We start from the raw sequence: 21,198 nt of genomic DNA on the forward strand, positions 1-21,198 counted from the left end.
CTAGATGGATAAAGAACTGGCTGGGCAACAGGAGACAGTGAGTAGCAGTGGAAGGGAGTTTCTCAAAATGGAGACGTGTGACCAGTGGTGTTCCACAGGGATCCGTGCTGGGACCACTGTTGTTTGTGATATACATAAATGATTTGGAGGAAAGTATAGGTGGTCTGATTAGCAAGTTTGCAGACGACACTAAGATTGGTGGAGTAGCAGATACTGAAGGGGACTGTCAGAGAATATAGCAGAATATAGATAGACTGGAGAGTTGGGCAGAGAAATGGCAGATGGAGTTCAATCAGGGCAAATGTGAGGTGATGCATTTTGGAAGATCCAATTCAAGAGTGAACTATACAGTAAATGGAAAAGTCCTGGGGAAAATTGATGTACAGAGAGATTTGGGTGTTCAGGTCCATTGTTCCCTGAAGGTGGCAACGCAGGTCAATAGAGTGGTCAAGAAGGCATACGGCATGCTTTCCTTCATCGGACGGGGTATTGAGTACAAGAGTTGGCAGGTCATGTTACAGTTGTATAGGACTTTGGTTCGGCCACATTTGGAATACTGTGTGCAGTTCTGGTCGCCACATTACCAAAAGGATGTGGATGCTTTGGAGAGGGTGCAGAGGAGGTTCACCAGGATGTTGCCTGGTATGGAGGGCGCTAGCTATGAAGAGAGGTTGAGTAGATTAGGATTATTTTCATTAGAAAGACGGAGGTTGAGGGGGGACCTGATTGAGGTGTACAAAATCATGAGAGGTATAGACAGGGTGGATAGCAAGAAGCTTTTTCCCAGAGTGGGGGATTCAATTACAAGGGGACATGAGTTCAAAGTGAAAGGGGAAAGGTTTAGGGGGGATATGCGTGGAAAGTTCTTTACGCAGAGGGTGTTGGGTGCATGGAACGCATTACCAGCGGAGGTGGTAGACGCGGGCACGATAGCGTCTTTTAAGATGTATCTAGACAGATACATGAATGGGCAGGAAGTAAAGAGATACAGACCCTTAGAAAATAGGCGACAGGTTTAGATAGAGGATTTGGATCGGCATAGGCTTGGAGGGCCGAAGGGCCTGTTCCTGTGCTGTAATTTTCTTTGTTCTTTGTTCTTTGTACAACAGTAACTGCACATAGAAAATACTCCATTGGCTGTAAAGTGCTTTGCAAGGTGAGGTCATGAAAGGTGTTATAAGCTCTTCCATTTTTAGTTCTGTCAAAGTTACGGTGGACATTCGGTAGAATCCCACTGAAGTTAACAACAAGGGTCTTTTCCTCCTGCTTCAATAAGTGGACTAAATGCTATTCTCAGAAGAAGTGCATCCTGTACTGTACTTATCTAAGTGATTCATTTCCACAACAGGCATCCTTGTGTCTTATTGCTGTGTGCCAATGAATCATTTTTCTGTGGGCTTGCACCTAAATCTCTCTCTCACCTTTGATAAACAATCGATCATGTCAAACCTTGGTTTAAGTTTAGTCTGAATTATTTAACAAAAGATGAACAAGCAAAAAAAGTCATATACATTTACAAAAGTCGTATAATAAATATATATTTGGAAAAGAAAATTGTAAAAATATTGCGATCAAAATCTTGAGCTCTTTTGTAACTAACTTCTTTGAGCAAATGTTTATTTCTTTTTTTCTTTTTTTTTTAATCACTGAGAGAGTTGTGCTGGTCCCAACTATATCTCTTATAAGTCCCTCTCAGATTTGGATACCTACAACTGCTTAAATGTCTCAATAAGCAGTTCCGGGGCTAGTTTCAGATCTTCCTGGATTTAAATAATTGTTGACCACATCTGAAAATAACTCGCTGTCTTATATGGCACATGTCACACTCTTTCTGTTTGTTCAAAGATAGCTTGGTTCCTCGCTCAAGCTTTGCAGACAACCAGGGAAACTTTGCAACATGTGTATTGCATTAAGCTTAAGCTTCGTGGCTGATTTAAAGGAACCTCTACAAAGTTAAAACAATACAGAACTGCTTCATTTTTGTCCCATGCGTTCTGCTGAGAATGCACAATCAATAAAATTTCATGGATCAGTAAGTTTAGATTGAAGGAAAATGATCCTAAATGGGTCAATAAAGACATCAGAACTAAAACAAAGAAACAAAAATAAAGTCTACAAATCCTGAAGGAGAAAGGTGAGGGGAGACATAGAGATAAATATAAGAAACATATTAAAAGAGTGGTCAGAGGGGCAAAGAGAAATCTGGAAGTGAGCATAGCTGCATGTACCAAACATAATAATTTGCAATCTTTTCAAGAAGTAACAATAAGGGTGATCAAAGAAGGGTTGAAAATTTGAATAGATGCTAACAAAGTCCAAACTGATGATGCACAAACGACAATTAATATGCAAAATGGTTACCTGCTCCTTACCAGGAAATACATGAGTAACATGCGTTCTGCAATCAAGGATGATAGAAATAGCCTTACTGAGTTCAAAGGCCTCCAAACGAACAAATCCAGGATGATGATTAGTATTAGTAATAGGGCATGAAGGTAAGCGTGGTCATTCTGTAACTGCGAATACCCAAAGGCCCTGTGATTTCCATCTCTTGAATATTAGCTGGGTCAAGTTGCGCACTACTCTTATGGCCTCGCCAACACACTGAGATAAGGATTACATGGTGCTGACAATCATTCAGAAGGTGTGCAGGAACACTGGGAACCTGAATTTCCACAGGAGAGAGGGTTCTTCTGCCTAACTGCTGAGGTCCCTCCAAAAATGGCAGTGACCCAGTGTAATTCAGTTTTACAACGTCTTACCCATTTTTTGGGAGAGTCCATCAGTCTCTTGTCGGCATTACAACAAGTCACCAGTAGAATGTCCGTGGAATTTCAAGTCCATGGTATCCATTTTCAGCACAGGTCAGAAAACACAGAAGCAACCACAGACCGGACAGCCTCACATCAATGTCAGGGATAAACTTGAACTTTACATTTTAATAATCTTGTAAATAGCAGTCACCTTACATTCAGAAGTGGAAAATCCTGCCCAACTGACCTCTGAAGAACTGATAATCCAAAATACCCTGCAATATGGTGTACCGAGCCTTCCAAAAAGCACTTAATAGAGTTCTACCTGAAAGGTTGTTACTTTAGCTTAAAGCATTAGAGATTAAATGTAAACCTGGGCTGGCAGGAAGCAGCAGAATTCCTGTTTTAGGAGCTATGAGAGGCAGTGCTGAAAGGAATGACCAGGGTTTGGTGTCCAGACCCTTACTGCTTCTAGTTTATATTAGTGAATTAGATTCAGAAAATCAGTGCAAACTGTTCACACTTTTAGGTATCAAACTGTAGGGATGGGGGAGGGCGGAGAACCTGCACCTGGGAGGCATCCAGGGATATACAAAATTAATGCGCAAAAACATGCACGAATGAGTACAACATGGAAATTTAATATGACCAACAGTATTCGAGGGAAGGCTCTGGTTAGGCCACAACTAGAGTATTGGGTCTTGTTCTAGTCACCATACTTTAGGAAGGATGTGAGGGTCCATGAGAGGGCGCAGGGGAGATTTGTTTTTTATTCGTTCATGGGATGCGGGCGTCGCTGGCTAGGACAGCATTTATTGCCCATCCCTAATTGCCCTTGAGAAGGTGGTGGTGAGCTGCCTTCTTGAACTGCTGCAGTCCATATGAGGTAGGTATACCCACAGTGCTGTTAGGAAGGGAGTTCCAGGATTTTGACCCAGCAACAGTGAAGGAACGGCGATATAGTTCCAAGTCAGGATGGTGTGTGACTTGGAGGGGAACTTGCAGGTGGTGGTGTTCCCATGCATTTGCTGCCCTTGTCCTTTTAGGTGGTAGAGTTCGCAGTTTTGTAAGGTGCTCTCCAGGGAGACTTGGTGCGATGCTGCAGTGCATCTTGTAGATGGTACACACTGCTGCCACTGTGTGTTGGTGGTGGAGGGAGTGAATGTTTGTGGATGGTGTGCCAATCAAGCGGGCTACTTTGTCCTGGATGGTGTCGAGCTTCTTGAGTGTTGTTGGAGCTGCACCCATCCAGGCAAGTGGAGACTATTCCATCACACTCCTGATTTGTGCCTTGTAGATGGTGCACAGGCTTTGGGGAGTCAGGAGGTGAGTTACTCGCCACAGGATTCCTAACCTCTGACCTGCTCTTGTAGCCACGTTATTTATATGGCTGCTCCAGTTCAGTTTCTGGTCAATGGTAGCCCCTAGGATGTTGATAGTGGGGGATTCAGTGATCGTCATGCCATTGAGTATCAAGGAGAGATGGTCAGATTCTCTCTTGTTTCAGATGGTCATTGCATGGCACTTGTGTGGTGCGAATGTTACCAGAATGGTTCCAGGGATGAGAGATTTTAGCTACAAGGTTAGGTTGGAGAAGCTGGAGTTGATCTCCTTGGAGCAAAGAAGGTTGAGGGAAGGTTTGATAAAGGTGTACAAGATTATGACAGGTGTAGGTAAAGTCGACAAAGAAAAGGTGTTCCTCAATGATGGGGGAGCCCAGCACATCAGTGCAAAAGATGAGGCTGAAGCATTTGCAACAATCTTCAGCCAGAAGTGCCGAGTGGATGATTCATCTCACCCTCCTCCTGAAGTCCCCAGCATTACAGATGCCAGACTTCAGCCAATTTGATTCACTCCACATGATATCAAGAAATGACTAAAGGCACTGGATACTGTAGAGGGTCTGGGCCCTGACAATATTCCAGCAATAGTATTGAAGACTTGTGCTCCAGAACTTGCCGTGCCCCTAGTCAAGCTGTTCCAGTACAGCTACAACACTGGCACCTACCCGGCAATGTGGAAAATTGCCCAGGTATGTCCTGTACACAAAAAGCAGGACAAATCCAACCCGGCCAATTACCGCCCCATCAGTCTACTCTCAATCATCAGTAAAGTGATAGAAGGTGTCGGCGTCAGTGCTATCAAGCGGCACTTGCTCAGCAATAACCTGCTCACTGATGCTCAGTTTGGGTTCTGCGAGGGCCACTCAGCTCCTAACCTCATTACAGCCTTGGTTCAAACATGGACAAAAGAGCTGAACTCAAGAGGTGAGGTGAGAGTGACTGCCCTTGACATCAAGGCAGCATTTGACCAAGTGTGGGATCAAGGAGACTCGCAAAACTGGAATCAATGGAAATCAGGGGGAAATCTCTCCACTGGTTGGAGTCATACCGATCGCAAAGGAAGCTGGTTGTGGTTGTTGGAGGTCAATCATCTCAGCTTCAGGCCATCACTGCAGAAGATCCTCAGGTAGTGTCCTCGGCCCAACCATCTTCAGCTGCTTCATCAATTACCATCCCTCCAACATAAGGTCAGAAGTGGGGATATTCGCTAATGATTGCACAATATTCAGCACCATTCGCGACTCCTCAGATACTGAAGCAGTCCGTGTAGAAATGCAGCAAGACCTGGACAATATCCAGGCTTGGGCTGATAAGTGGCAAGTAACATTTGCGCCACACAAGTGCCAGGCAATGACTATCTCAAGCCAGAGAAAATCTAACCATCTCCCCTTGACATTCAACGGCATTACGATCGCTGAATTTCCCATTATCAACATCCTGGGGGGGTTACTATTGACCAGAAACTGAACTGGAGTAGCCATATAAATACTGTTGCTACAAGAGCAGGTCAGAGGCTAGGAATCCTGCGACAAGTAACTCACCTCCTGACTCCCCAAAGCCTGTCCACCATCTACAAGGCACAAGTCAGGAGTGTGATGGAATACTCTCCACTTGCCTGCATGAGTGCAGCTCCAACAACACTTAAGAAGCTCAACACCATTCAGGACAAAGCAGCCCGCTTGATTGGCACCCCATATACAACCTTCAACATTCACTCCCTCCACCACCGACACACAGTGGCAGCAGTGTGTACCATCTACAAGATGCACTGCAGCAATGCACCAAGGGTCCTTTGACAGCACCTTCCAAACCCACGACCTCTACCACCTAGAAGGACAAGTGCAGCCGATGCATGGGAACACCACCACCTGCAAGTTCCCCTCCAAGCCACACACCATCCTGACTTAGAACTATATTGCTGTTCCTTCACTGTCGCTGAGTCAAAATCCTGGAACTCCCTTCCTAACAGCACTGTGGGTCTACCTACCTCACATGGACTGCAGCGGTTTAAGAAGGCAGTTCACCACCATCTTCTCGAGGGCAATTAGGGATGGGCAATAAATGCTGGCCTGGCCAGCGACACCCACATCCCATGAACAAATAAAAAAAAATTGTTGATGGTACAAGGACTAGGGGGCACAGATTTAAGGATTTGGGAAGAGATACAGGGGGTATTTGAGGAAGAACGTTTTTGCGCAGCAAGTGGGAATGAAGTGGAACGTGCTGCCTATGAGGGTGGTGGAAGCGGAGATGATAGATGATTTTAGTAGGAAATTGGGTGGGCACTTGAGGTAAAGACACTTTCAGGGCTACGGGGATAATGTGGGGGAATGGGACTGACCAGATTGCTCTATCGACAGCCGTCATGGAATTGATGAACCAAATGGCCTCCTTCTGAGGCATTATTAATCTTTGATTCTATAAGAACAAAATGGGTGGCATATGTCAAAGGGGTAGATTTGCAACTTGTAGCCCTGTGTAAGATGGACGTTGCAGATTGGCTGCATTTGCCTTCCCATTGGTTTCAAAGTAGCCAGTGGTGAAGTTGTAAGAGACCTAGGGGTTACTTGAGCTCAATGTGGCCAATCACTACAGAGCAACAGTCAACAAAGCAAAGCACAAGCAAAACGCTGCAGATGCTGGAAACCTGAAATAAAAACAGAAAACGCTGGAAATACTCAGCAGGTCAGGCAGCATCTGTGAAGAGAGAAACAGTGAACATTAGAGTATTATGTCCAATTCTGGGCACTGCTCTTTAGGAAGGATGTGAAGGCTTTCGAGAAGGTGCAGAAAACATTTATGAGAATGGTTCCAGGGAAGAGGGACTTCAGTTACATGGATAAGTTCAAGAAGCTGGGGTTGTTCTCCTTAGGGAAGAGAAGGATGATAAAGATATTCAAGATCATGAGGGGTCTGTAGCTCAGATAGAGTAAAACTGTTCCTATTGACTGAAGGGTTGAGAAGCCAAGAACACCGATTTAAGGTGATTGGCAAAAGAGCCAAAGGCGACATGAGAAAAAACATTTTTACACAGTGTGTGATTTGGAACTGGAATGCACTGCCTAAGAATGTGGTGGAGGTCGAGTCAATCGTGACTTTTGAAAGGGACTTGGAAAGCATCTGAAGGGAAATAATTTGCAGGACTACAGGGAAAGGGTGGGGAATGGGACTAATAGAGTAGCTCTTGCAGAGGACTGGCACGGACACGATGGGCCGAATGGCCTCCTTCTGTCTTGTAACCATTGTATGATTCTGTTTCAGGCCAATGAGCTTTTGTAAGAACTGGGAAAAGATAGAGATGTAACAGGTACATGTCACAGTAACTTGCTTAAAACCTGTTACATTAAACTTTTTCAGTTCTGATGAAAGTTCATTGACCTCAAACCTTGGGCTGAATTTTCCAGGCCCTGTGGTGCTGGGAGAGGAGGTGAGTGGGGGTCAGGGAAAAATAGGGAGCTGCACCGGGAAGGCTGTCAAACGCGTCCTTGCCACTGGGGTGCTTTCCTAGGGCAGCTTGGGAAGGGATCACCTTCCTGATGCACGGAGACAGATAGTAAACAGTAAAGCCCCAATTAGGGGTGATTTTGCGGCACCGCTGGCATTTTGCCAGTGGTGGATCGGCCCCCACCATGTGGGGAGGCCTCCAGCTCCATAGCGGTGGCCTCCCTGCAGCGGCCAAGGTGGGGCCAACAGAGCCAGAGGCTCCAGCACCCAAAGAGGGGCCGTGGGCAGAGAAGGCAGCTCCCATGGCCCCAAAGATCTAACTAGAGGGGTTTCTCCTCCAATCCAAAGGGCCTATTGTCTTCCCCCAAAATATTTAATCATTTTTACGTCTCTGTGAGCACCTCCATTGCATTTTCAGACCTGTTTCAGTTGTATCCACCTCTTCCAATGGGGCTTCCGAGGCTCTCGAGCTGCTGGCCCTGTGATTGGGCCGGCAGCATCAGGAGCCTACCCGCTGTCCTTAATTAGATGGTGAGCACGGAGGTGACCAATTCGGAGGCCGCCTCCTGGAAAACAGCTTTGCCGGTCAGACTCCTGGCAAGTGCACAGTCGGGACCTCCTTTTGGTCTTGCCCATTAGTTGTTTCTCTCCCCACAGATGCTGCCTAACTTGCTGAGTTGTTCCAGCATTGTCTGTTTTTTATTCAAGCAAAATAGAATTCTAAATTACATGGCCAAAAGAGTAAATGCAAGTGGGAGGAAGTCACGCTCAAACTGTACAATACTCTAATCACTGATGCACATGGGAGGCACTGAAGCCACAAGAACAATCCCTTGTATCAGAGGACTGAGTGATGAGGGACAGGATAGATTCCTGAAAAGAGTAATATAGGTGAGCATTCTTGAATGATTTGTCAAACAATCGGTGCCGTGATGGATTTGGGGGACCCTATAGTTCATTCTTGATAGATGCACGAAATTAGGTTGAATATCTGTATATATCTTGTGAATTAGCTAAACTTGCAGTTAGTCTCTTTAATCCTTTGGGGTAGTAATCTCATGGGAAAGCTCAACGTATCTTTCCAAGTTAGATTCCCAAAATGTTCAGTCTAATGTTCTGAGCCATAATTGGAAGTGATTTGATTGTACTGTGCCATTATGCTGACAGGAAATGGTGAAGAAATGGGTTTGGAAGGCAGCTAGAGTTTTCAGTCTTGCACGATAATACTGATCTAGTACTGTGTAGCTGACTGCCCAGAAGTGGCTAGAGATGGCCAGACACTGCACACAGATCCTTCTGCCACATAGCTCGTTTGTGACAACATCATTACGGTGCTTTGTAGATGTGGAAAAGATTGATTAAACCATTTCTGGTGTTAGGGGGGAAGCCAGATAATATACATCAATATGGAATTCAGAATTTGAGATGCTACCCACAAAACTTGTTGAGTATAAAGCAAACCCACTGGAACTTTACTGGCATGTCAGGACTTAATCTTTGATACAAGAGCTGTTGGCATTCTCTGACTCTTGTTTCTGTGTGAATGTGTAACTTGTGTTGGTTCTGATTTTTAAAGCAAGGATTAACATTTTAAAAAGTTTCAAAGAAAACTCTTACTCAGGCCTTTAGCTTACCCAGAAAGATAGTGCTCTGAAACATGTATTGAATTTTAGAGAGATCCCGTTTACAACATTTATATAAACAGAAATACACAATAGACCAGTCAGCGTCTGAAAGAAAAAAGATAGACTACTATTTTGGGTGGAGCTTCTTCATCAGAACATTGCAGCTTTAGCATTTGCTTCTCTTTCCTGCCCCTGGGTTTATAAGCAGAATGCTATCACTGTGGCTTCCTAACGCTTTGTATCTCTGCAGTAGCAGTGGTGTCCCTTGGACTTAGAATGCACTGCAGGGAGAAGAATAACCATGCCTCCTGCTGGTGAAATAAAGGTAGAATTCCGAGGCGGGTTTCAGCAGCAGGTTGGGCAGATTAAACTTTACAAAAATCAAATTAGATAGTTTTTACAAGATCTCCTAAAGTTATTTTTTTCATTTCAAAAGACAATAAACATTTCAAATCTGCTAACCTAAAGTTATTTTTAAGACAGTACAACATACAATTCTATAATGAATATATTGAGGAAAATTGTCTGAAAATTATAGCAGTGCAAACCTTGTTGATGACATTACATTGTGACATTACAGGCAGAGTCAGGAGAATTTATAATGGGGAATAGAGAAATGGCAGAGAAGCTAAATGATTACTTTACTGAGGAAGATTCAAGAAATCTCCCAGAATTAGAGATCCAAGGCACTAAGGAGAATGAGAAATTGAAGGAAATTAGTATTAGTAAGAAGGTTGTATTGGAGAAATTAATGGGGCTGAAGATTGATAAGTCCCTGTGACCTGATATTCTACATCCAAGAGTGTTGACAGAGGTAGCTATGGAGATAGTGGATGCATTGGTGATCATCTTCCAAAATTATATAGATTCTGGAACAGTTCCTGCAGATTGGAAGGTAGCAAATGTCACCCCACTATTTAAGAAGGGAGGGAGAGAAAACAAGGAAGTACAGACCTGTTAGCCTTACATCAATAGTGGGGAAAATGCTAGAATCTATTCTAAAAGATGTGATAAATGGACACTTGGATAATAGTGATCTGATTGGGCATAGTCAACCGGGATTTATGAATGGGAAATCATGTTTGACGAACCTGTTGGAGTTTTTTGAGGATGTTACCAACAATTGATAAAGGGGAGTCAGTGGACATGGAACACTTGGATTTTCAAAAGGCTTTTGATAAAGTCCCCCACGGGAGGTTGGTTAGCAAAATTAAAGCACATGTGATAGGAGGTAATGTACTGGCATGGATGAAGGACTGGTTAACAGGCAGAAAACAGAGAATAGGAATAAACGGATCATTCTCATGTTGGCAGGCTGTGACTAGTGGGCTACTGCAAGGATCAGTGCTTGAGTCCAGCTGTTCAGATATATATCAATGATTTGGATGTGGGGACCGAATGTAAAATTTCCAAGTTCACAGATGACACAAAACTAGGTGGGAATGTGTGTTGTGAGGAAGATGCAAAGCGGCTTCAAGGGGATTTAGTGAGTGGACAAGAACATGGCAGATGGAATATAATGTTGAAAAATGTGAAGTTATCCACTTTGGTGGGAGGAACAGATGTGCAGAGTATTTCTTAAATGGTAAGAGATTAGAAAGTGTAGATATACAAAGGGACTTGGGTGTCTTCGTCAATAAGTCACTGAAAGCTAACATGCAGGTGCAGCAAGCAATTAGGAAGGGTAATGGTATGTTAGCTTTTATCACAAGAGGATTTGAGTGCAGGAGTAGTGAGATCTTGATTCAATTGTATCGAACATTGCTTAGATCGCACCTGGAGTACTGTGTGCAGTTTTGGTCACCTTACCTTAGGAAGGATATTATTGCCATAGAGGGAGTGCACCGAAGGTTTGCCAGACGTTCCTGGAGTGGTGGGACTGTCCTATGAAGAGAGATTGGGGAAACTGGGCCTGTATTCTCTAGGGTTTCATTGAAACCTACAAAATACTTAAAGGGATCGACAGGGTAGATGCAGGTAAGATGTTTCCCCTGGTTGGGAAGTCTAGAACCAGGGGACACAATTTCAAAATAAGGGGGAAGCCACTTAGGACTGAGGTGAGGACAATTTCTTTACTCAGAGGGTTGTGGAATTCTCTACCCCAGAAGGCTGTGGAAGCTCAGTCATTGAGTACGTTTAAAGCAGAGATTGACAGATTTCTAAATACCAATGACATAAAGGGATATGGGGATGGTGTGGGAAAAAGGCATTGAAGTGGATGATCAGCCATGATTGTATTGAATGGCAGAGCAGGCTCGATGGACTGAATGGCCTACTCCTGTTCCTATGCCAATGTATGTGACTGGAATTCTAGCCTACAAATTAGACTTTAAAGCTGAATTGTTCGAATTGTTTAAAGAACTTCTTTGTTTCTCTGTGGATTACCTGAAACTGTAAATGCCACAGTAGGAGATTATTCCCCCATGTTGTAAACTCACAATAACTGATAGAGACAAGTCTTGCTAATCCTGATTGAAGCGACATTCAGGTTACGCTGGTGCCAGTCTGCAGCACCTTCTGACTCACTCAGAGCACGTGGTGGGGGTTGAATTTGGACTTCTTTTTTGATTATCAATTCATTGCAGTAGAGCTAAAGGCTAGTACAAAAATCCATCTCTTCCCCCTTTTATTGTGAACTAATAACAAATGTTAGTTATAACACAACAAATTTGTGCTGAAATCAAGCCTGCCACCACATGCTGTGTCTGTAGTCTCTAAAGCATGGAATAGTATATTCAAATCTCTTCAATTGACTTCAGTCAAAAAACATTTGCCGCGCATACTTGCCTAACTAGCCTGTGTAACTTAAAATGCTAGACTGGATCCATAATTTATGTGTTTGGCTTTGACGTAAATATATAATAATTCCATCAGCTGGAATTTCTTTAGTATCAGAGAGCTGGCTGATTACAGTCAGTGGGAACTAAAATGAGGATGGTGCCATGTTAATGGTTAATACTGTATAATTGAAGGTTTATGCAAAACACTGATCAAAGTATTCTTTCATCTAGTTTGTCTTTTTTTTACATTCTATGTAAAGATCTGTGCAGAACTACAGTTTGTTTTGCTAACGGGACAATTTTAACTGGAATACCAGACAAATGTAAATTGGCACATTCAGAGCTACTGGGGTAGATCTTGACTTTGTGTGATCGTGTAAAATGGGGGAGACATAAAAAGGGCTGCTAACTTTTATCAGTCATTTTATACTATTATACAAAGTCAATATCTACCCCTGTGAGTGATGAAGGAGCTGATCGATATTCAGTAGGAAAGTTTTCTTTCAAAACTTTTGATAAAATTGCTACCTTTAGAGTCATAGAGAGTCATAGAGTCATTTACAGCACAGAAGGAGGCCATTCGGCCCATCGAGTCCATGCCGGCTCTCCATGGAGCAATCCAGTCAGTTATAAAGGTTTAGCATAATTTCCTTAACCACAGTAATGATTACAAGGACTGAATGACAAGTAATCATCAAAATGTCTTTTAGTGATAGAAATAGCCATAAGGGCTGGATACAGTGCATGTCCAATACACGATGGGGAAAAATTGAATTAGCCTTGATATTGGGCATGGGGATCACAATGCATGATTACCCCATGCCTGGTCCCATTGAGGCAGACAGCATACAAACTTTGTGCTGCCTGCCAAGCTAAATGATTTCACCATGTAGTCCAGTGCAAAACATGCTGCTGACTGCCTGTACACTCAGCAGTGGACCCAGTGCTAGCACGATGCACAGCTGACTTGCGCCTCTTACTGGCAGCCTGCCTTTCTTATTAGGGGAGCCGCACTCATGCAACAGAAGCCGATGCAACTGTCTCTGGAAGGCTTGGCTGGAAGATAAAGCATAGCAAATGGAGCTACAGGCCAGAGCTCCCAGGATTTTGGATGAAGTGTTGCAGGTCTTAGTGAAGGAGGAGAGATGCTAGGGGTGAAATTGATCTATTCCATCAGTGTAAAACGAGCTAATAGTGAATCGGCAGCTGAATTTTTCACTGTGCCCGATTTTCCTTGTGCTGAATTTCATGGAGCAGTAGTTCAAACTCCTTTTGAGGAGAGTTTCCTAAACTCACTGTCATTTCTACTTGGTTTGAGATTGAAAATCTTGGCATTATTTTCCAAGTCAATGGAAAATAAAAGCTGGCATGGTGAAAAGTCAGCTGCTGATTCACTGTAAGCCCATTTAGCACTGCTGCCATAGATCAATTTCATCCATGCCATCTTTCCACAGGAGACCACGAGGCCCTCAATGCACACCCTGAGAGAGAATGGGAGCAGGTGGCCAGGGAGGTCAATTCCCAGAGTCTGGTCGCAAGGAACTGGCTGCAGTGCTGGAGAAAGTTCAGTGACCTTATACAGATGGTTAAGGTCTGTGAATGCATCTTCAAATGGCAGCTCCTATCCACCACACCCTAACCTTTCATGCTGCTCACTGTACCACAACCTCCTCACTCAGCAGTCAGGACTCATGCCAAATATTTAGAAACTCCACCTCACCCTCACACACTTAACAATGATGCCAGCCTCACATCCACCTCCCACTTTTTCCACATACCTCCAGCTATTCAGCTGTGGCAGACACATCACCCAAATACATTACAACAGACTCACTGACATTCTTCCCTCTCTCCTGCAGGACAAGGCGGCCCAAAACTGCTGGGAGCAGAAGAGAACTGGTAAAAGACAGGCACAACTGCATCGACTGAGCCCTCTGGAGGAGACGGTGCTCTGCAATCGTGGGGCCAGCTAAGACTGAGACCATTGCAACCGGCGTCATCAAGAACATTGAGGATGAGGATATGTTCTTGCCTTATGCCCCTTCTCAAATCCCACCTCACCCTCATCCTGCAATCTAGCTTAAAGTGCAAGCTGCAGATGGTATGACCATGGACCTCTTACTTTCCACCCCTCACACAAACCCTCGTCTTCTGCATTTCTGCATTCAGATACCCAAGAGCTGATGCCTGGCCAACCAGTGCAACCTCATCATGAAGGGTGAGAGCTACACCAGAGCTCTGATGAAGAAGCACCGTCACTTGATCCAGCAGTCGCAGCCACCAGCTTAGATACTGGCACTGCACAAACTTTAGAGGGTACTATAGAGTTGGGATCAGCATTTGGTGACTCACCAGTTATGAGTGGTCTGCAGCAAGGCCAGGAGAAAAGATGGTTTGTGTGCCAGCTCCCCCGAGGGTTAGGTCGCGCACAAGTTCTGCTGCACAGGATTCAGATGAGGACTTTGATGGGGCGACGTACTGGAGGACGCTGATGGTCATGCACACTGAGATGCCTGATGCATTGACAGGCCTGCCACAGAGCCTCTTATCACTGTCAAGGAGGAGTCCGGCTCCAAATTGGCACAGGGCCTCATGCAGAGCTCAGAGCCAAACCTTCCAGCACGGAAGTGGTGGCCAACTCCATGACATTTCTTGAGGACCCAACTGTGATACAGCTTCCATTGCAGCACAGGCAGAAGCCACCCAGTGTCTCAGTGCTGCAGTGAAAGCTCAGACTGAGGTTATGAAAGCCACGCTTGTTGCCATGCAAGCCTAGCTTAGTACCATGCAGACTCAGACTGCTGCCATCACGGTTGCAGATACCAGTGTTCAAAGAAGCATGCAGTCCAGCAATTTGTCCTTCAACATATTATCAGGATTGCTGAGGTGCCACCCTGGGGGAGTGGCAGTGGATCCCTGTGCCCGAATCTGCTGTCCTCTCAGAATAACAGCATTTGTGCTCCCACCACTGCCCCTCTGCCAGTACCCTTGCTGTTGTCTTTCAGCCAGCCAACCCTCTACTGACACCATGTCAAGGTGGAGCAGTCCGAAGCTAGGCCTACAAGGCTCAAGGTCATCTCGTAAGGATATCTGCAGTCTCCCTCAAGTCAGCAGCCTTCCACCAGCCCATGCTGCAGCCACTGGAGTCAAACTGCATAGGAGCACTAGGCCAGGGAAGGGGAGCCGCAAGACAGGGACTAAACTAGGGTGAATAGTTCAGTCTTGTATGTATAATTGGGAGTGTTGTTGGAATGGCTTTTTGTTGGTGGCTTTTATTTCAGGGTTTTGACCAAGAGGACATTGTGATGGTAAGTAGCAAATGTAAGGTGGAGAATTGTGGAGCTACTGGGATGTAGGGATGACATCTCAGCCTTTCCAGACCGAAGGTGCCCTTGATGCCTCCTCCCTTCTCTTCTTTCTCGTCCTCTAATTTCTCCTCCCGCGATGCTCTCTGAGGGTCTGGTGCGAAGGGCTTCAGAGAGACCGCCACACACTTAGTGACACACTCCAGTGTGTATTGGAGGGCTCCTCCAAACAGTCCAGGCAGCAGAACTGTTGTTTCAGCATGCTAGTGGTTTGCTCCATAACTTTCCTGGTTGCTGCATGGCTCTTTTTGTAGGGTCACTGTCCTTGTGGTTGGGTGGCAGAAAGATATCATCAGCCAAGTGTAGAGTGGGTATCCCTTGTCATCCAGCAGCCTGCCTCTGGCTCTTTGTGATGGGCCAAAGATGGTGGATAGGGCTGACTAGCACAGGATAAATGGGCTTGGCTGCTGCCAGGATAGTGAGTATTCACAGAGAGGATTTTTTTTTTATTCTTTCATGGGATGTGAGCATCACTGGCTTGGTCAGCATTTGTTGCCCATCCCTAAGTGTCATTGAGATGGTGGTGGAGATCCGCCTTCTTGAACAGCTACAGTCCAAGTGGTGTGGGTACACCCACAGTATTAGGAAGGGAATTCCAGGTTTTTAATCCAGCGAAAGTGAAGAAACGGCGATAAAGTTCCAAGTCAGGATGGTGTTTAGATGGTACGCACTGCTGCCACTGTGTGTCGATGGTAGACGGAGTGAATGTTCAAGTGGATGGGATGCCGATCAAGTGGCCTGCTTTGTCCTGGATGGTGTTGAGCTTCCTGAGTGTTGTTGGAGCTGCACCCATCCAGGCAAATGGAGAATATTCCATCACACTCCTGACTCGTGCCTTGTAGATGGTGGACAGATTTTGGGGAGTCAAGAGATGAGTTACTCGCCACAGAATTCCCAGCCTTTTGTAGCCACAGTATTTATGTGGCTGTTCCAGTTAAGTTTCTGGTCAATGGTAACCCCCAGGATGTTGATAGTGGGGAATTCAGCGATGGTAATGCTGTTGAACATCAAAGGAAGATGATTAGATGGGGCGGCACAGTGGCGCAGTGGTTAGCACCGCAGCCTCACAGCTCCAGCAACCCGGGTTCAATTCTGAGTACTGTCTGTGTGGAGTTTGCAAGTTCTCCCTGTGTCTGCATGGGTTTCCTCCGGGTGCTCCGGTTTCCTCCCACAGCCAAAAGACTTGCAGGTTGATAGGTAAATTGGCCATTATAAATTGCCCCTAGTATAGGTAGGTGGTAGGGGAATATGGGATTAGTGTAGGATTAGTATAAATGGGTGGTTAATGGTCGGCACAGACTCAGTGGGCCGAAGGGCCTATTTCAGTGCTGTCTATCTAAATCTAAAATCTAGATTCTCTTTTGTTTGAGATGGTCATTATCTGACACTAGTATAGGTAGGTGGTAGGGAAATATAGGGACAGGTGGGGATGTTTGGTAGGAATATGGGATTAGTGTAGGATTAGTATAAATGGGTGGTTGATGTTCGGCACAGACTCGGTGGGCCGAAGGGCCTGTTTCAGTGCTGTATCTCTAATCTAATCAAAATGTTATCAGCCCAAGCCTGAATGTTATCCAGGTCTTGCTGCAGGTGGACATGGACTGCTCCAGTACCTGAGGAGTCACAAATGGCACTGAACACTGTGCAATCATCAGCAAACATCCCCGCATCTGACCTTATAATGGAGGGGTAGTCATTGATGAAGATGGTTGAGCTTATGACACTACCCTGAGGAACTCCTGCAGTGATGTCCTGGGTTGAGATGATTGGCCTCCAACAGCCCCAACTATCTTCCATTGTGCTAGATATGACTCCAACCAGTGAAACGTTTTCTCATTTTATCCCATTGATGTCAGGTCTTCTGGGCTCCTTGAGGTCTGGAACCAAGTGTCTCTGGCGGAACCCAAACTGAGCATCAGTGAGCAGGTTATTGCTGAGTAAGTGCCACCTGATAGCATTGTCAATGACACGTTCTATCACTTTGCTGATGATTGAGAGTAGACTGATGGGGCAATAATTGGCCAGATTGGATTTGTCCTGCTTTCTTGTGGACAGAACATACCTGGGCAATTTTCCACATTGGCGGGAGATGCCAGTGGGGCTGCTCCTGCCACGCTCTCCGCTGCTCCTCATTGAACCTTGGGCATGGTCACATACCATTTGGACGTTGATAGAATGGTAGCCCTTGCAGTTGCAGGACATTTCCCCATTAACATATGGGGTCCGCAGAGTCATGTGCATGCGTCTTGCTCTTTTGACTGGAGAACCAGTGTCTATGTGAAAAGATACATTACTTTTACTAGCTGTTTAAACTCAACTTATTGAAATGCAGAGCAGTTCCATATTCTCTCAGGGTGTAGTTGTCCTGACAAACAATCCTCCCTGAACCAACACCTCCAAAATAAGTTGACTAGTTATTTAGTTTATTGCTGTTTCTGGGACTTTGCCGTGTGCAAATTGGCTCTTACAAATCAAGAATAACTATACTTCAAAAGTCATTCAAAAGTAAGATACTGAAGATGCTGGAAATCTGAAATAAATGCAGATGGAAACACTCAGTAGGTCAGGGACCATCTGTGGGGAAGAAAACAGAGTCAGTGGGGATGTTGTAGGGTCGATCCCGCGACAGCAGCTGGAGAGTCGGGGGGTGGGGGGATTGTTGGGCAGGCCTGGGGGAATCAGAGACCTGGGTGAGGGAGGGGGCAGAGACCTGGTAAGGGGGTGGGGGGGGGGGTGTTGGTGCACTTTGGAGGCCTGGGGAGGGATTGGAGAGTTTGGCAGCTGGATGTGCCCGATCAGGGAGGTTACTCAGGCAGACACAATGGAGCCAGAAAATAGGTGTAAAAGCACTTATCTCCTGGATAACGCAAGCCTCACCTGTATGTGGCTGCTGGGTTTCCAGCCATTATTATATTTAAAATGCCAACTCACCTCCTTGGAGTGGGTTGGGTGCCCGCCCACCTTCCTGCCTCAGTTAAAGCCAGAAGTGGGTGGATTGCAGGCAGGTTTGGGTCAGGAATCTGTTTAAGATTTTAACCTCCCATTTGAACTAAATCCAGCTTTTCATTTTGGTTAACATTCCCCCCTGTATGTTCAGGAGATGGGAAGAATGTGTGTGAAAGATGAACAGAGTATGAGAAAGTGAGGGAAGGAGAAATGTGAAGTAAAATAATTGCATGTTGGTTATTATGGTCTTTTTTTTAATTCTTGTAAAACTTTTTAATATGAAGAAGTACTCCTTTACACAGAAACACTGATTTCCTGCAGGGATGTAGGTTTCTGGGTCCAATGCAACATCTCTACTCCACATTGCCTTATTCAGTTTCTGATAAGCATATATATATAGTTAGCAAATACCCTGGAGACCAAGCCTATCGACATTAATAATATGGAGTGGTGATCATGAATAGGGATGACATATCCTTCATCAGTCTAACATGTATGCTGTCATGAAACAGCTGAATGCTGGCATTGATGGAGAAACCCTTAAATAGGTTAATGCGGTGATAAATTGGCCTCAAAAATAAGTGCCTAGAATTCATGTAGGAATACAGTACATATACATTATTGCTTTCTAAGTCTGAAAACCCAGTCAATAAATGTTGATGGAACATGCTTGTTCCTGAAAATTGTGGTAAAATGTTTACTTGGAAAATCTGCTAAGAGTACAATATTTATGAATAAATGTACGTTTATTTTGATGCAGAACTGTTATAGATTAGCTACCATTGATTATCAAGTGCTTAGCTACAAAGTTGAAATTTCAGATGGTTTTACTTAGATGATATGATTGCCTTAGGTTTGTGACATGTCAGCCAATCTTTCAGTCTCTGTGGAAGTTTTCCAAAATCCTGTGTTCCCAGTGCGGAATGATGCTTGCACAGAGCATAGGATAGAAAATCAAGGCTACAGTGCTGTAGCCCTACCTCCCTGAGATCATAAAATCATAGCATTTTGCAGAAGGAGGCCATATATTCGTAGAGTAACTCTTTATAATAATAGCCATGAATTCACAATTTGCTTTAAAACATTGACATATAGTGGTAACTAAATCTACATTTATTATTTCTTTTTCTAGGTAATCCATAATGACCTCATTTTAGAAATGGACCATCCAACGGCAGGAAACATAGCTGTTCCAGGTAGGTTGAAGGTCCTTTCTGATGCCAAAGCACAACCAAGCATCTGTAGTTGCTGTGCTTGTTGTAGTTTGTTTGGGCAAGCAGGAATTCTGGCCATTTATCTCATTGTTGATTCTAGGACTTTGCTCTGATCAAATTAGTTGGCTCTTCTGCCTAGAAAGCAATGACTACACTTGAAAAATAGTTGATTGGCTGTGAGATGCTCTTTATATAAACAATAGATTAATATTGTTTTTGTTGTCGCTTGCTGAATGACAGCCTCTTTATTCATTGTGCTGAGACTTTCCACCTCATGGTGGTCATTTTTTTTTTCCCTCTCCTGATGTACTATTCAAAGATTTGAGTGATTTGTGTACATTTTTTTGTTCCTCTGTGTCTACGTGTTGTTCTTTCCAGTTTAATACAATCCATCATCCAGTGTTTTCTGTATTGGATTGTTGCTGGTTCACTGCTTTTCCAAACTGTTCCTGTTGGATGCTAAACCTTTGGTTGTGCATTAACATCTGGAGCTGCTCCACAAGAAAATCAGAATATTCGAGAATTAATATCCAGAGTTTACAACAGAGCGATCTGTACGCAGAACCACACCGCAGGACCAACAGGGGTCAGAGCCTAGTGCAGCTCTTTTAATCTACTGATTTTAATTTAGCCAGATCTAGCAACTCAAAACTGGGCATCTGTGAGGTGCTGTGGGCCATCATCAGCAGCAGAATTGTATTCAACTAAAATCTGTAACCTCCTGGACCAGCATGTCCCCCAACTCTAGCATTACCATCGAGCTGGGGGAACCAACCTTGGTTCAATGAAAAGTGCAGGAGGGCATGTCAGGACCAGCACCAGGCATACCTCAAAATGAGGTGTCAGCCTGGTGAAGCTACAACACAGGACTACTTGCATGCCAAACAGCGGAAACAGCATATGATAGACAGAGCTAAGCGATCCTACAACCAACTGATCAGATCTAAGCTCTGCAGTCCTGCCACATCCAGCTGTGAATGCTGGTGGACAATTAAACAACTAACTGGAGGAGGTGGCTCCACAAATATCCCCATCCTCAAAGATGGGGGAGCCCAGCACTTCAGTGCAAAAGACGGGGCTGAAGCATTTGCATCCATCTTCAGCCAGAAGCGCCGCGTGGATGATCCATCTCGGCCTCCTCCTGAGGTTCCCAGCATCACAGATGCCAGACTTCAGCCAATCTGATTCACTCCACGTGATATCAAGAAATGGCTAGAAGATACTGGATACTGCAAAGGCTATGGGCCCTGACAACATTCCGACAATAGTACTGAAGACTTGTGTTGCAGAACCAGGCGCGCCCCTAGCCAAGCTGTGCCAGTACAGCTACAACACTGGCATCTACCCAGTTATGTCCTGTGCACAAGAACATCTGCCCAGGTATGTCCTGTACACAAAAAGCAGAACAAGTCCAACCCAGACAATTACGGCCCTTTCAGTCTACTCTCAATCATCAGTAAACTGATGGAAGGTGTCATTGACAGTGCTATCAAGCAGCACTTGCTCAGCTATAACCTGCTCACTGACGCTTAGTTTGGGTTCCACCAGGGCCACTAAGCTCCTGACCTCATTACAGCCTTGGTTCTAATACGGACAAAAGAGCTGAACTCCAGTGGTGAGGTGAGAGTTACTGCCCTTGACATCAAGGCAGCATTTGACTGAGTATGACATCAAGGAGCCCTAGCAAAACTGGAGTCAACGGGAATCAAGGGTAAAACTCTCCGCTGT

The 21,198-nt window shown here is 44.8% G+C and overlaps 1 protein-coding gene across 6 annotated transcripts in view; it reads left to right on the forward strand.

The window, feature by feature from the left end:
- Nucleotides 1–21,198, forward strand: part of sugct (succinyl-CoA:glutarate-CoA transferase) — a 601,965-nt gene that overhangs the window by 437,220 nt on the left and 143,547 nt on the right. For all 6 annotated transcript variants that reach the window (XR_010975076.1, XR_010975077.1, XM_068032238.1 and 3 more), the window contains one exon: nucleotides 19,389–19,452. Coding sequence is in view for 4 of the 6 variants with exons in the window: in XM_068032238.1 (XP_067888339.1) it covers nucleotides 19,389–19,452 (64 nt within the window). In the remaining 2 variants the exon portion in view is untranslated. The remainder of the gene's footprint in view (nucleotides 1–19,388; nucleotides 19,453–21,198) is intronic.

The sequence above is a fragment of the Heterodontus francisci genome, chromosome 5 (genome assembly GCF_036365525.1).
Source record: "Heterodontus francisci isolate sHetFra1 chromosome 5, sHetFra1.hap1, whole genome shotgun sequence".
NCBI classification, from domain to species: domain Eukaryota; kingdom Metazoa; phylum Chordata; class Chondrichthyes; order Heterodontiformes; family Heterodontidae; genus Heterodontus; species Heterodontus francisci.